At 35.9% G+C, this 16,270-nt stretch overlaps 1 protein-coding gene across 1 annotated transcript in view; it reads right to left on the bottom strand.

Annotated features, from left to right (window-relative positions):
* LOC110449640 overlaps nucleotides 1–16,270 on the bottom strand; it is a 126,908-nt gene that overhangs the window by 23,485 nt on the left and 87,153 nt on the right. Inside the window, exons 28-33 of the mRNA XM_021496625.1 lie at nucleotides 15,242–15,363; nucleotides 10,981–11,056; nucleotides 9,920–10,129; nucleotides 7,523–7,603; nucleotides 2,508–2,582; nucleotides 1,859–1,971 (exon numbers count right to left, since the gene is read on the bottom strand). Of these exons, the coding sequence (XP_021352300.1) occupies nucleotides 1,859–1,971; nucleotides 2,508–2,582; nucleotides 7,523–7,603; nucleotides 9,920–10,129; nucleotides 10,981–11,056; nucleotides 15,242–15,363 (677 nt within the window). The remainder of the gene's footprint in view (nucleotides 1–1,858; nucleotides 1,972–2,507; nucleotides 2,583–7,522; nucleotides 7,604–9,919; nucleotides 10,130–10,980; nucleotides 11,057–15,241; nucleotides 15,364–16,270) is intronic.

The raw sequence follows: 16,270 nt of genomic DNA, 5'->3' as shown, positions 1-16,270 counted from the left end.
ATCCCTTTGCATTGAAAATGTGTCTTTCCCTTTAATTAGTTAAAACTTCCTTACAGTTCAGATCAATATGAACAGCCTACTACATACATGTTCTTACCCAACACGACTCAGGCCTAAAGCGGAGAACAATAGTATGCAGTGTCGACACATAAGGACTAAATCGGAAAAGAAAATATGAAAAGACAATAACATAAGCTGAAGAGACATTTACACAGAAGAGAAGACAACGGGTTTCCCAAATATACTGTAGGTGAAACCAGGTGTTCCAGAAACCTAACCGTTTCTAGGGCGTCTGCTAATCCGGGGTATTCTACACGTGAGAGATTACAAGATATAGTGGAGTCCCCAAGGGAATCCCGTGGGATTTTTTTGAAGGAAGCTAGAGGTGGTGATTTTCTGAAAAGTAATGGTGTCCTAAATCAAAAAAAGTTTGTTGTCATTCTGACAACTGCGTCGGGTCAATTTGATGACGTCATCAAAATGGCGGCCATAGCAACAAGATTTTGCCATAAAATTCTGGCGTAACAAATACATTTAAGTAAATATTTCGCAAAATTTGGTTTTATTAAGAGTACAAATTGTGGTTTCCTGATATAACATAATTGATTATAGCGTTTTTCTTCACCGGAAGTGGTAAAATTAAGAAATATGCAAAATGGCGGCCATAGCAACCAATTTTAAACACTAAAAAAATTGCATTATTAATACATTCATAGGTTTTGTCGAAAAAATTGGTTCATAAATGGTAGAAGGTTGTTGTTCAATGATGTTACATGTAAATCCTGCACTTTTATCAATTTTTCGCTCTAGCGGAAGTAGTCAAATTTAGGAAATAATCAAAATGGCGGCCATAGCAACCAGATTTTGCAAAAAACTTCTAGCAAAACAAATGCATTTAAGCATATATTTCGTAAAATATGTTTTTATTAAGAGTACAAATTGTGGTTTCCTGATATAACATAATTGATTATAGCGTTTTTCTTCACCGGAAGTGGTAAAATTAAGAAATATGCAAAATGGCGGCCATAACAACCGATTTCAAACACTAGCAGAAAGGCATAATTAATATATTTATAGGTATTGTCGCAAAAATAGTTCATAAAGGGCAGAAGGTTGTTGTCCAATGATGTGGCAAGTAAATCCTGCATTTTAATCAATTTTCGCTTCACGGTAAGTGGTAAAATTAAGGAAATAATCAAAATGTCTGTCATAGCAACCGATAAGTTTAAGAAATTTTCCTTTAGCAACATGGCATACAAATGTGCATTTCGTTTAAAAATAAACGTTCATAAAATGAAACATATTTACATTATTTGTCGATGCATAAGTGGGAATTCCAAAAAAGTCTTCGAAGCTTTTGTCCTTGTGAGATTCACATAATCTCTTCCATATCATTGTTTTCATACATCAATCGGCCGAACGGTGTGTTTTCACACGTGTCATCATCTGCCTCACACTGGCAAAGTTCGGTACAAAACAAGTTGTTTGATTTGCATTTGCACTTATTTGATGAGCATAGACTTGTTTTGCACTTACATAAAATAAGTTCAAGCATTGCAGTTGGTGCGGGAGGCAGGGAAGTCATGATCGGAACATAACTATCATTTTCCTCTTTCCATCCAAACAGGTTGACGAAAGTTTATGTAAATCCCTATGACCTGATTCCCACGATTACCTTTCAGGGCTACTCGTGCACGCTTACCCTAAAGAGTACCTAGATTCGTCATTATTTTTAGTGGGTTCATTTTCCCCATTTCTCAATGTGCAATTAAGATTGAAAGTTACTCGCGTTTTTAACTAAACATATTTTTGAGAACAGATGTAAGTGAGACTTGTAAACACACTACGGTAGTGTTACCTGTGTCTAACAACCGCTCTCCAAAGCCGTGTTATCAAGCCTGAGGAATCCGTTACTGAGGAGCTGGTTTCTATTCGTTTATGCAAACGGTCTTTAATTGCAAACAAAACGAGCTGAAATGATAAGTGTAATAGGGAATACAAATGTTAGTTTATACATATCCAATGGCATTCCATAGTAAAAAGTAGATATGAAGAAATTTAAAGTTTCCATCAAAAGTTAATTTTCAAATATCTTAAAGCTAATATATAACAAACTATATGTAGTAATAAAACTTAATATCAATATAAGCTACTGATTTATTATTGTGGTATCACATACTCACCTGAGCTGCTATATCATTGTGGTATCACATACTCACTTGAGCTGCTATATCATTGCGGTACCACATACTTACCTGAGCTGCTATATCTTTGTGGTACCACATACTCATCTGAGCTGCTATATCATTGTGGTAGCACATACTCAGCTGAGCTGCTATATCATTGTGTTACCACATACTCGCCTGAGCGGCTATATCATTGTGGTATCACATACTCGCCTGAGCGGCTATATCATTGTGGTACGACATACTCCCCTGAGGTGCTATATCATTGTGGTGCGACATACTCACCTGAGCCGCTATATCATTGTGGTACCACATGCTCACCTGAGCTGCTATATTAACACACAGGTATGCCAGCGTCAGTCCATACATCCCTCGGTAGATGTCTCTATCCGATAACTGTAAATATAGAATTGAACTATTATACATGTATACAACATACTTTAAAACCCATTACATATCTTCACTAGTTCTAATTGATTATAAATACATGGTGTTCAATAAGTCGATTATAATTACTTATAATATATATCTGAATGGTTTATCAAGTACTTACATCTCTTTCAAAGCGAATACTATATTATATTTGACAGGTAGAAATAGCCACGGCTCCTACACACACAAAAGGAAAATAGAAATACATACCCACTATCAAATATAACTGTCTAATAATAACCCATCCGTTTATATGTCTATAAATACTGTCTAATACTAACCCATCCTAACACATGTCTATAAATACTGTTTAATACTAACCCATCCTCACATATGTATATAAATACTGTCTAATACTAACCCATCCTAACACATTTCTATAAATACTGTTTAATACTAACCCATCCTCACATATGTCTATAAATACTGTCTTATACTAACCCATCCGTATACATGTTCATAAATACTGTCTAATACTAACACATTCTTACACATGTCTATAAATACTATCTAATACTAACTCAACCGTATCTATGTTTATAAATACTGTCTAATACTAACCCATCCATATATATGTCTATAAATACTATCTTATATTAACCCATCCGTATATATATAGAGAATAATACATGCCTATTTTCATATCACACCCAGTATCAACCCGAGACTGCAATATCAGCCCAAGGGCCGAAGGCCCGAGGGCTGATATTGGTCGAGGGTTGATACTGGGGGTGATATGGAAAAAGGCATGTTTTATTCTGTTTATTACATACTTACTAATAAATTACGGATAGGTCTACTATCTCAGATCTATTTTTCTTTTGAAATACATGTATTGAAAAACGAAAAAAGACATAAAGTGATAACGCTAAACACAAAAATAACTCGATTATAATATATTTATTACATATGGAGTGATTTTGATTCAATTCAAAGTTTCTCTAATCTAATCCGAATCACTGTCGCTGTAGATGATTCTGCTGTATCGCCTCTTTGGGGCTTTGTCATTGGGGTCTCTGGCAAAGTTGAAGATTATATTTCCAATGACATTGGCACCCGCCAAGATATTTCGCGCTTGGTCTTGTTGCCCAACGTTTGCAACCGTATTTGACTTTGTTTGTTGTACAGTTTTTATATTCTCATACGCTTCGATCTCTCTGAAGGTTTCCGCAACTATCTGCTATGAATATCTCCCGGAATTACCCGAGTTGTGATCAAAGTCAATGTTCTCTAATTTTTCGGTGCTAATGGCTATATCTGAAGTTGAAGAGGGTGCATTGTAATTTGTGAGTATAGAGAACATTTCTTTCTGTTGCTGGTGTGAAGCATGACTATATTTGATGATGGAATTCACATTCTTATGACCGGACAGTTGCTGGACTATTGTCGGAGGAATTCCTGGATTTACGAGGGACGTAATCGCTGTCTTGCGTGCACTGTGGTTAACCTTTCTGCCCTCTATCCAAGCTTCAATACACATTGTTTTTACAATGCTTCCTATTATGTTTTTACCCATTGGCTGATTGTCAAACCATTTACCATATAATAAATGTCCATAAATACTGTTTAATACTAACCCATCCGTATATATGTTTATAAATACTGTTTAATACTAACCCATCCGTATACATGTTCATAAATACTGTCTAATACTAACCCATTCTTACACATGTCTATAAATACTGTCTAATACTAACTCAACTGTATATATGTTTATAAATATTGTTTAATACTAACTCATCCGTATATGTGTCTATAAATACTGTCTAATACTAACTCAACCGTATATATGTTTATAAGTACTGTTAAATACTAACCTATTCTTACACATGTCTATAAATACTGTCTAATACTAACCCATCCGTATATATGTTTATAAATACTGTCTAATACTAACCCATCCTTATACATGTCTATAAATACTGTCTAATACTAACCCATTCTTACACATGTCTATACATACTGTCTTATACTAATACATCCGTAAACATGTCTATACATACTGTACAATACTAACCCATTTTTACACATGTTTATACATACTGTCTAATACTTACCCATCCGTATATATGTTTATAAATACTGTTTAATACTAACCCATCCGTATATATGTCTATAAATACTGTCTAATACTAACACATACTAACACATGTCAATAAATACTGTCTAATACTAACCCATTCTCACATATGTCTATCAATACTGTCTAATACTAACCCATCCGTAAACATGTCTATAAATACTGTCTAATACTAACCTATCCTAACATATGTCTATACATACTGTATAATACTAACCCATTTTTACACATGTCTATACATACTGTCTAATACTAACCCATCCGTATATATGTCCATAAATACTGTCTAATACTAACACATACTAACACATGTCAATAAATACTGTCTAATAGTAACCAATTCTTACACATGTTCATAAATACTGTCTAATACTAACCCATCTTAACACATGTCTATAAATACTATTTAATACTAACCCATTCTTACACATGTTCATAAATACTGTCTAATACTAACCCATCCGTAAACATGTCTATAGATACTGTTTAATACTAACCCATTCTTACATATGTCTATAAATACTGCCTAATACTAACCCATTATTACACATGTCTATAAATATTGTCTAATACTAACGCATTCTTACACATGTCAATTATTACTGTCTGATACTAACCAATTCTTACACATGTCTATAAATACTGTCTAATACTAACTCATCCGTATATGTGTCCAAAAATAATGTCTAATACTAACCCATCTTAACACATGTCCATAAATAATGTCTAATACTAACCCATCCGTATATATGTCTATAATTATTGTCTAATACTTACCCATTCTTACATATGTCTATAAATACTGTCTCATACTAACCCATTCTTACATATGTCTATAAATACTGTCTAATACTAAACCATTCTTACACATGTCTATCAATAATGTCTAATATTAACTCATCCGTATATACTTATCCCCTATCATATTACCGTCTAATACTAAACCCACCCTTGTACAATTCTTATACTTATCCACTATCATATTACCGTCTGATACTAAACCACCCATGTACAAATCTTATACTTATCCACTATCATATTACCGTCTAATACTAAACCCACCCTTGTACAAGTCTTATACTTATCCACTATCATATTACCGTCTGATACTAAACCCACCCTTGTACAAGTCTTATACTTACATGTATGCCCTATCATATTACCGTCTTATACTAAGCCCACCCTTGTACAATTCTTATACTTATCCACTATCATATTACCGTCTGATACTAAACCACCCATGTACAAATCTTATACTTATCCACTATCATATTACCGTCTAATACTAAACCCACCCTTGTACAAGTCTTATACTTACATGTATGCCCTATCATATTACCGTCTAATACTAAACCCACCCTTGTACAGGTCTTATACTTATCCACTATCATATTACCGTCTGATACTAAACCCACCCATGTACAAAACTTATACTTATCCACTATCATATTACCGTCTGATACTAAACCCACCCATGTACAAATCTTATACTTACATGTATGCCCTATCATATTACCGTCTCATACTAAACCTACCCTTGTACAAGTCTTATACTTATCCCTTATCATATTACCGTCTAATACTAAACCCACCCTTGTACAAGTCTTATACTTACATGTATGCCCTATCATATTACCGTCTCATACTAAACCTACCCTTGTACAAGTCTTATACTTATCCCTTATCATATTACCGTCTAATACTAAACCCACCCTTGTACAGGTCTTATACTTATCCACTATCATATTACCGTATAATACTTACATGTATGCCCTATCATATTACCGTCTTATACTAAGCCCATCCTTGTACAATTCTTATACTTATCCACTATCATATAACCGTCTGATACTAAACCCACCCATGTACAAATCTTATACTTACATGTATGCCCTATCATATTACCGTCTTATACTAAACCTACCCCTGTACAAGTATTATACCCTATCATATTACCGTCTAATACTAAACCCACCCTTGTACAGGTCTTATACTTATCCACTATCATATTACCGTATAATACTTACATGTATGCCCTATCATATTACCGTCTTATACTAAACCTACCCTTGTACAAGTCTTATACCCTATCATATTACCGTCTAATACTAAACCCACCCTTGTACAAGTCTTATACTTATCCACTATCATATTACCGTCTAATACTAAACCACCCTTGTACAAGTCTTATACTTATGCCGTGTAATTCTAAACCCACCCTTATACAAGTCTTATACTTCTCCACTATCATATTACCGTCTAATACTAAACCCACCCTGATACAAGTCTTATACTTCTCCACTATCATATTACCGTCTAATACTTAACCCACCCTTGTACAGGTCTTATACTTATCCACTATTATATTACCGTATAATACTTACATGTATGCCCTATCATATTACCGTCTTATACTAAACCTACCCTTGTACAAGTCTTATACCCTATCATATTACCGTCTAATACTTAACCCACCCTTAAACAAGTCTTATATTTCTCCAATATCATATGACCGTCTAATACTAAACCCACCCTTGTACAAGTCACATACTTCTCTACTATCATATTACCGTCTAATACTAAACCCACCCTGATACAAGTCTTATACTTATGCCGTGTAATTCTAAACCCACCCTTATACAAGTCAGGGTTAGGGTTAGGGTTTAGGTTAGGGTTAGGGTTATATATACAATTCTAATAAAAACCGTCTCAGATACATGCATGTCTTTTACAATTTCTTCTTCATGCATATGATATGTAAATTAAAAGCCCGTTACGATAAAAAAAAATCACCGTAATACGTTTATATCAACAAAAAACTTACCCTGATACTCTCCAATAGTTGTGCATACAGGCCCAAGATGACGCTGTCAACAACCAGACGCAATATCTCGGGCAGTGTACTCTGATAAAACACACAAAGTAAGGATTATCCTAATTATTTCGTTTAATAGTATTTCACGTAATAACCGTTGGTACCAGTAAACGATATTAGTAAATTTCCAATAAATACTCTAATACTGGCGTCAACGTTAGTAACATTTATATTCAATTGTAACGTTCCCGGCGTCAATCTTAGTGACATTTATATATAACTATGACATACCCGACGTCAATCATAGCGACATTTATATATAATTATGACATACCCGACGTCAACCTTAGTGACATTTATATATAATTATAACATACCCGACGTCAACCCAAGTGACATTTATATATAATTATAACATACCCGATGTGAACCTTAGTGACATTTATACATAAGTATAACATACCCGATGTCAACCTTAGTGACATTTATATATAACTATGACATCCCCGACGTCAACCTCAGTGACATTTATATATAATTATAACAAATACCTTAGTGACTTTTATATATAATTATGACATACCCGACTCCAACCTTAGTGACACTTATATATAATTATAACATACCCGACGTCAACCCCAGTGACATTTATATATAACTATGACATACCCGACGTCAACCCTAGTGACATTTATATATAAGTATAACATACCCGATGTCATCCTTAGTGACATTTATATATAACTATGACATCCCCGACGTCAACCTTAGTGACATTTATATATAACTATGACATACCCGACGTCAATCATAGCGACATTTATATATAATTATGACATGCCCGACGTCAACCTTAGTGACATTTATATATAACTATGACATACCCGACGTCAACCCTAGTGACATTTATATATAAGTATAACATACCCGACGTCAACCTTAGTGACATTTATATAAAAGTATAACATACCCGACGTCAACCTTAGTGACATTTATATATAACTATGACATACCCGACGTCAACCCTAGTGACATTTATATATAATTATAACATATACCTTAGTGACTTTTATATATAATTATGACATACCCGACTCCAACCTTAGTGACACTTATATATAATTATAACATACCCGACGTCAACCCAAGTGACATTTATATATAATTATAACATACCCGATGTGAACCTTAGTGACATTTATATATAAGTATAACATACCCGACGTCAACCCTAGTGACATTTATATATAATTATAACATATACCTTAGTGACTTTTATATATAATTATGACATACCCGACTCCAACCTTAGTGACACTTATATATAATTATAACATACCCGACGTCAACCCCAGTGACATTTATATATAACTATGACATACCCGACGTCAACCTCAGTGACATTTATATATAACTATGACATACCCGACGTCAATCATAGCGACATTTATATATAATTATGACATGCCCGACGTCAACCTTAGTGACATTTATATATAACTATGACATACCCGACGTCAACCCTAGTGACATTTATATATAATTATAACATATACCTTAGTGACTTTTATATATAATTATGACATACCCGACTCCAACCTTAGTGACACTTATATATAATTATAACATACCCGACGTCAACCTTCGTGACATTTATATATAATTATAACATACCCGATGTCAACCTTAGTGACATTTATATATAACTATGACATACCCGACGTCAACCCTAGTGACATTTATATATAATTATAACATACCCGATGTGAACCTTAGTGACATTTATATATAAGTATAACATACCCGATGTCAACCTTAGTGACATTTATATATAACTATGACATACCCGACGTCAACCCTAGTGACATTTATATATAATTATAACATACCCGGAGTCAACCCTAGTGATATTTATATATAATTATAACATATACCTTAGTGACTTTTATATATAATTATGACATACCCGACTCCAACCTAAGTGACATTTATATATAATTATAACATACCCGGCGTCAATCTTAGTGACATTTATATATAACTATAACATACCCGACGTCAACCTTAGTGACATTTATATATAATTATAACAAACCCGATGTCAACCTTAGTGACATTTATATATAAGTATAACATACCCGACGTCAACCCTAGTGACATTTATATATAATTATAACATACCCGACGTCAACCTTAGTGACATTTATATATAATTATAACATACCCGACGTCAACCTTAAGCTTAGTGACATTTATATATAATTATAACATACCCGACGTCAACCTTAAGCTTAGTGACATTTATAAATACCTACAACATACTCGACGACATCATTGTTAGTTTTCATTTGTTGTTATGATTGTCTATATTCTAATTCAGTGTCATTTTATGATGTTACAACTTACCCACAGTAAACCCGTATCATATTTAATGACACACCAGACCACTTTGCACACGTTGAATATTGATGAAATGGGAATGATCACAAGCAGTGTGATGCTCGCTCCTCGCGTCATCTCGGCCAGGTATAGCGTACCCACGTACATCCCGTCCAGCTGACTGTCGTATCTTACAACGTACAATAATATCGCTATCCAGGCCGAAATGTCTATCGCCTACAAACGTAAACAGGTAAACGTCACTTTTATATAAAAATAACTGTTATACAGTCCGCCATGTCTATCGCCTACAAACGTCAACAGGTAAACGTCACTTTTATATAAAAATAACTGTGATACAGTCCGCCATGTCTATCGCCTACAAACGTCAACAGGTAAACGTCACTTTTATATAAAAAAATAACTGTTATACAGGCCGCCATGTCTAACGCCTACAAACGTCAACAGGAAAACGTCACTTTTGAATAAAAAGAACTGTTATACAGTCCGCCATGTCTATCGCCTACAAACGTCAACAGGAAAACGTCACTTTTGAATAAAAATAACTGTTATACAGTCCGCCATGTCTATCGCCTACAAACGTCAACAAGAAAACGTCACTTATATATAAAATAACTGTTATACAGGCCGCCATGTCTATCGCCTACAAACGTCAACAGGAAAACGTCACTTTTAAATAAAAATAACTGTTATACAGGCCGCCATGTCTATCGCCTACAAACGTCAACAGGAAAACGTCACTTATAAATAAAAATAACTGTTACACAGTCCGCCATGTCTATCGCCTACAAACGTCAACAGGAAAACGTCACTTATATATAAAAATAACTGTTATACAGGCCGCAATGTCTATCGCCTACAGCATGAATTATGATCCGTCACTTTATCATCAATACTGCTACAAAGGCCGACATGTATACTTCAAATGTCTACACAATTACGTTGTCAATCATTTCAAACGAAAAGATGACAACAAAAAACATAATAACTATTCAATAAGAAATTTAATCAATCCCTTATCAAATTTCCCTACTACTAGCTTCGCAAACTATCAACAAAGTACTTACAGTCATAAGTATATTGCCGGCTACGTAAACGAATGCCATCAGTGTGAAATCAGGCATTTTCTCCTGGTTGATTAATCTGAATATCAAAAAATTAACAATGTAACTATTACATTAAACACTATAATTGTGTTGATGGTGTAATAAGGGCCTACTGTTTACATTGTGTTGCTGGTGTGTTGATGGCCTACTGTTTACATTGTGTTGTCGGCGTGATGAGGGCCTATTGTTTACATTGTATTGTTGGTGAGATGATGGCCTACTGTTTACATTGTGTTGTTGATGTGATAAAGGCCTACGATTTACATTGTGCTGATGGTGTGATGATGGCCTACTATTTACATTGTGTTGTTGGTGAAATGATGGCCTACTGTTTACATTGTGTTGTTGGTGAAATGATGGCCTATTGTTTACATTGTGTTGCTGGTGTGATGATGGCCTACTGTTTACATTGTGTTGATGGTGTGATGAGGTCCTACTGTTTACATTGTGTTGATGGTGTGATGATGGCCTACTGTATACATTGTGTTGATGGTGAGATGATATCCTACTGTTTACATTGTGTTGATGGTGTGATGAAGTCCTACTGTTTTCATTGTATTGTTGGCGTGATGATGGCCTCCTATTTACATCGTGTTTACACTGTGTTGTTGGTGTGATGATGGCCTACTGTTTACATTGTGTTGTTGGTGTGATGATTGCCTACTGTTTACATTGTGTTGATGGTGTGATGATGGCCTACTGTTTACATTGTGTTGTTGGTTAGATGATGGCCTACTGTTTACATTGTGTTGATGGTGAGATGATATCCTACTGTTTACATTGTGTTGTTGGTGTGATGGGTCCTACTGTTTACATTGTGTTGTTGGTGAAATGATGGCCTACTGTTTACATTGTGTTGCTGGTGAGATGATATTCTACTGTTTACATTGTGTTGATGGTGAGATGTTATCCTACTGTTTACATTGTGTTGTTGGTGTGATGGGTCCTACTGTTTACATTGTGTTGATGGTGAGATGATATTCTACTGTTTACATTGTGTTGTTAGTGTGATGATGGCCTACTGTTTACATTGTGTTGATGGTGTGATGATAGTCTACTGTTTACATTGTGTTGTTGGGGTGATGGGTCCTACTGTTTACATTGTGTTGTTGGTTTGATGGGTCCTACTGTTTACATTGTGTTGATGGTGTGATGATAGTCTACTGTTTACATTGTGTTGTTGGTATGATGAAGGCCTACTGTTTACATTGTGTTGGTGGTAAGATGATGGCCTACTGTTTACATTTTGTTGTTAGTTAGATGATGGCCTTCTGTTTACATTGTGTTGATGGTGAGATGATATTCTACTGTTTACATTGTGTTGTTGGTGAGATGATATCCTACTGTTAAACATTGTGACGCCGGAATGACGAGGGCCTACTGTTTACATTGTGTTGTTGGTATGATGAGGGCCTACTGTTTACATTGTGTTGTTGGTGTGATGATGGCCTACTGTTTACATTGTGTTGTTAGTTAGATGGTGGCCTACTGTTTACATTGTGTTGATGGTGTGATGATGGCCTACTGTTTACATTGTGTTGTTAGTTAGATGATGGCCTACTGTTTACAATGTGTTGATGGTGAGATGATGTCCTACTGTTTACATTGAATTGATGGCGTGATGATGGCCTACTGTTTACATTGTGTTGTTGGTGTGATGAAGTCCTACTGTTAACATTGTGTTGATGGCGTAATGAAGTTCTGCTTTTTACATTGTGTTGTTGGTGAGTTGACATCCTACTGTCAAACATTGTGACGACGGAATAACGAGGGCCTACTGTTTACATTGTGTTGTTGGTGTGATGGGGCCTACTGTTTACATTGTGTTGTTGGTTAGATTATGGCCTACTGTTTACATTGTGTTGTTGGTTAGATGATGGCCTACTGTTTACATTGTGTTGTTGGTGTAATGGGGCCTACTGTTTACATTGTGGTGTTGGTGCGATGATGTCCTACTGTTATCATTGTGTTGATGGTGAGATGATGGCCTACTGTTAACATTGTGTTGTTGGTGTGATGGGTCCTACTGTTTACATTTTATTGTTGGTGTGAAGGGGCCTACTGTTTACATTGTGTTGTTGGTGCGATGATGGCCTACTCTTTACATTGTGTTGATGGTGAGATGTGGCCTACTGTTTACATTGTGTTGTGGGTATGATGAGGGCCTGCTGTTTAGATTGTGTTGTTGGTGTGATGAGGTCCTACTGTTAACATTGTGTTGATGGTGTGATGGGGCCTACTATTTACATTGTGTTGTTGGTATGATGAGGGCCCGCTGTTTACATTGTGTTTTTGGTGTGATGGGGCCTATTGTTTACATTGTGTTGTTGGTGAGATGATATCCTACTGTTAAACATTGTGACGACGGAATGACGACGGCCTACTGTTTACATTGTGTTGTTGGTATGATGAGGGCCTGCTGTTTACATTGTGTTGTTGGTGTGATGGGGCCTACTGTTTACATTGTGTTGATGGTGTGATGAAGTCCTACTGTTTTCATTGTATTGTTGGAGTGATAATGGCCTCCTATTTACATTGTGTTTTTTGTGTAATGATGGCCTACTCTTTACATTGTGTTGTTAGTGTGATGATGGCCTACTGTTTACATTGTGTTGTAGTTGATGTGTTGATGGCCAACTGTTTACATTGTGTTGATGGTGTGATGAAGTCCTACTGTTTTCATTGTATTGTTGGCGCGATGATGGCCTCCTATTTACATTGTGTTTTTTGTGTAATGATGGCCTACTCTTTACATTGTGTGGTAGTTGATGTGATGATGGCCTACTATTTACATTGTGTTGATGGTGTGATGAAGTCCTACTGTTTTCATTGTATTGTTGGAGTGATAATGGCCTCCTATTTACATTGTGTTTTTTGTGTAATGATGGCCTACTGTTAACATTGTGTTGTTAGTGTGATGGGGCCTATTGTTTACATTGTGTTGATGGTGAGATGAAGTCCTACTGTTTTCATTGTATTGTTGGCGTGATGATGGCCTCCTATGTACATTGTGTTTACATTGTGTTGTTGGTGTGATGGGGCCTACTGTTTACATTGTGTTGATGGCGTGATGATGGCCTACTGTTTACACTGTGTTGTTAATGTGATGATGGCCTACTGTTTACATTGTGTTGTTGGTGCGATGATGGCCTACTGTTTATATTGTATTGTTGGTTAGATGATGGCCTACTGTTTACATTGTGTTGATGGTTAAATGATGTCCTACTGTTTACATTGTGTTGATGGCGTGATAATGGCCTACTGTTAACATTGTGTTGTTAGTGTGATGATGGCCTACTGTTTACACTGTGTTGTTGGTGTGATGAGGGCCTACTGTTTACATTGTGTTGATGGTGTGATGAAGTTCTGCTTTTTACATTGTGTTGTTGGTGAGATGAGATCCTGATGTTAAAAATTTTGACGACGGAATGACGAGGGCCTACTGTTTACATTGTGTTATTGGTGTGATGGGGCCTACTGTATACATTGTGTTGTTGGTTAGATAATGGCCTACTGTTAACATTGTGTTGTTGGTGTAATGGGCCCTACTGTTCACATTGTGTTGTTGGTGCGATGATGGCCTACTGTTAACATCGTGTTGATGGTGAGATGATGGCCTACTGTTAACATTGTGTTTTTGGTGTGATGGGGCCTACTGTTTATATTGTATTGTTGGTGTGATGGGGCCTAGTCTTTACATTGTGTTGATGGTGAGATGATGGCCTACTGTTAACATTGTGTTGTTAGTGGGATGGGGCCTATTGTTTACATTGTGTTGATGGTGAGATGAGAGACTACTGTTAACATTGTGTTGTTAGTGTGATGGGGCCTATTGTTTACATTGTGTTGATGGTGAGATGAGAGACTACTGTTAACATTGTGTTGATGGCGTAATGAAGTTCTGCTTTTTACATTGTGTTGTTGGTGTGATGATGGCCTACTGTTAAACATTTTGACGACGGAATGACGAGGGCCTACTGTTTACATTGTGTTGTTGGTATGATGGGGCCTACTGTTTACATCGTGTTGATGGTGAAATGATGGCCTACTGTTTACATTGTGTTGATGGTGGGATGATGGCCTACTGTTTACATTGTGTTGTGTTTTCTAAGGCCTCCCGTCTAACTATATTGATTGTGTGATGATGGTTTACTGCTTTCACTGCATTGATGGTGTGATTAGGACTTACTGTTTACATTGTGATGATGAGGTTGCTTTTTACCTGTTGTTGACGAACTTCCTGAGAATGGTTCGAAATAGTCCATGATCTTTGATATCAATTCCTTTATTCAAATTCGTTGATACTCTTTTATAGATTCGATCTGCTAGACCCATAACGACTATCTGTAAAAGAGGACTCCAATTATTAACATTACCATCATCGTATGGCATCTAAAATAGTGCCGAAAGTAACTGACCATTCAATTGCGTTTTAATTTATAAATACGATTTACAAGGTGAATTAAGATTCCGCAGGAGCTTCCACAGCAGATGTCAACTACTGGTTCTATACCTGCTGGTCAAAAGCTTCCAAAGTATACACGATTGCCTGTTTGCTTGAGGCGTATAGATGATACTGCAATACTGTGCTTCCATGTTGTTTAGGTCACAACACTGAGACTGAAGCACCAAACACTTTTTAACCATGATATATAACATACAACATTTTGATATAGCGCCCTATTTAGCTAACATAAGCCACTCTAAAGCGCTTTACAGTACATAGATATAGCTTATATACTTAACAAGGTTATTGTTGTTGTTTGGGCGGGATGAATACATATGCTAGACTTAATTTGAACTCGAAAACATTGAGTAAAGTACTCATCTCACATGCGGTCTACGTAAAAGACGCAATACAACATGAACTAGTACTAATTGTAACGGATGGCCGTTACAGAAGTCCCCCAACCCCTGTTGGACTTTGGTAAAATCAGACAACAGCTAAATTGCGATCAATGAAAGGACTCCGTTTTGTTACCATGGCAACTGAGTTGTTCGAAAATGTTAATATTGTGTTCTGCATCCTTTCAAACCCCTATGTACCAATTCTGGGCAGATTCAGACCACAGCTAAATTTCGACCAATCAAAGGCCTCTATTTCATTACCATGGCAACTAAATTTTTCGAAACTGTTACCATTGTGTTTGGCATCCCTCAAAACCCCTATGTACCAATTCCGGGGAGAATCAGACAACATCTATATTTCGACCAATCAGAACCAGTATATGGCAGCCATTTTGTTTAATTA

The sequence above is a fragment of the Mizuhopecten yessoensis genome, unplaced genomic scaffold, assembly GCF_002113885.1.
Source record: "Mizuhopecten yessoensis strain PY_sf001 unplaced genomic scaffold, ASM211388v2 scaffold4729, whole genome shotgun sequence".
Taxonomy (NCBI): domain Eukaryota; kingdom Metazoa; phylum Mollusca; class Bivalvia; order Pectinida; family Pectinidae; genus Mizuhopecten; species Mizuhopecten yessoensis.
This window is presented reverse-complemented; position numbering and strand designations above follow the sequence as displayed.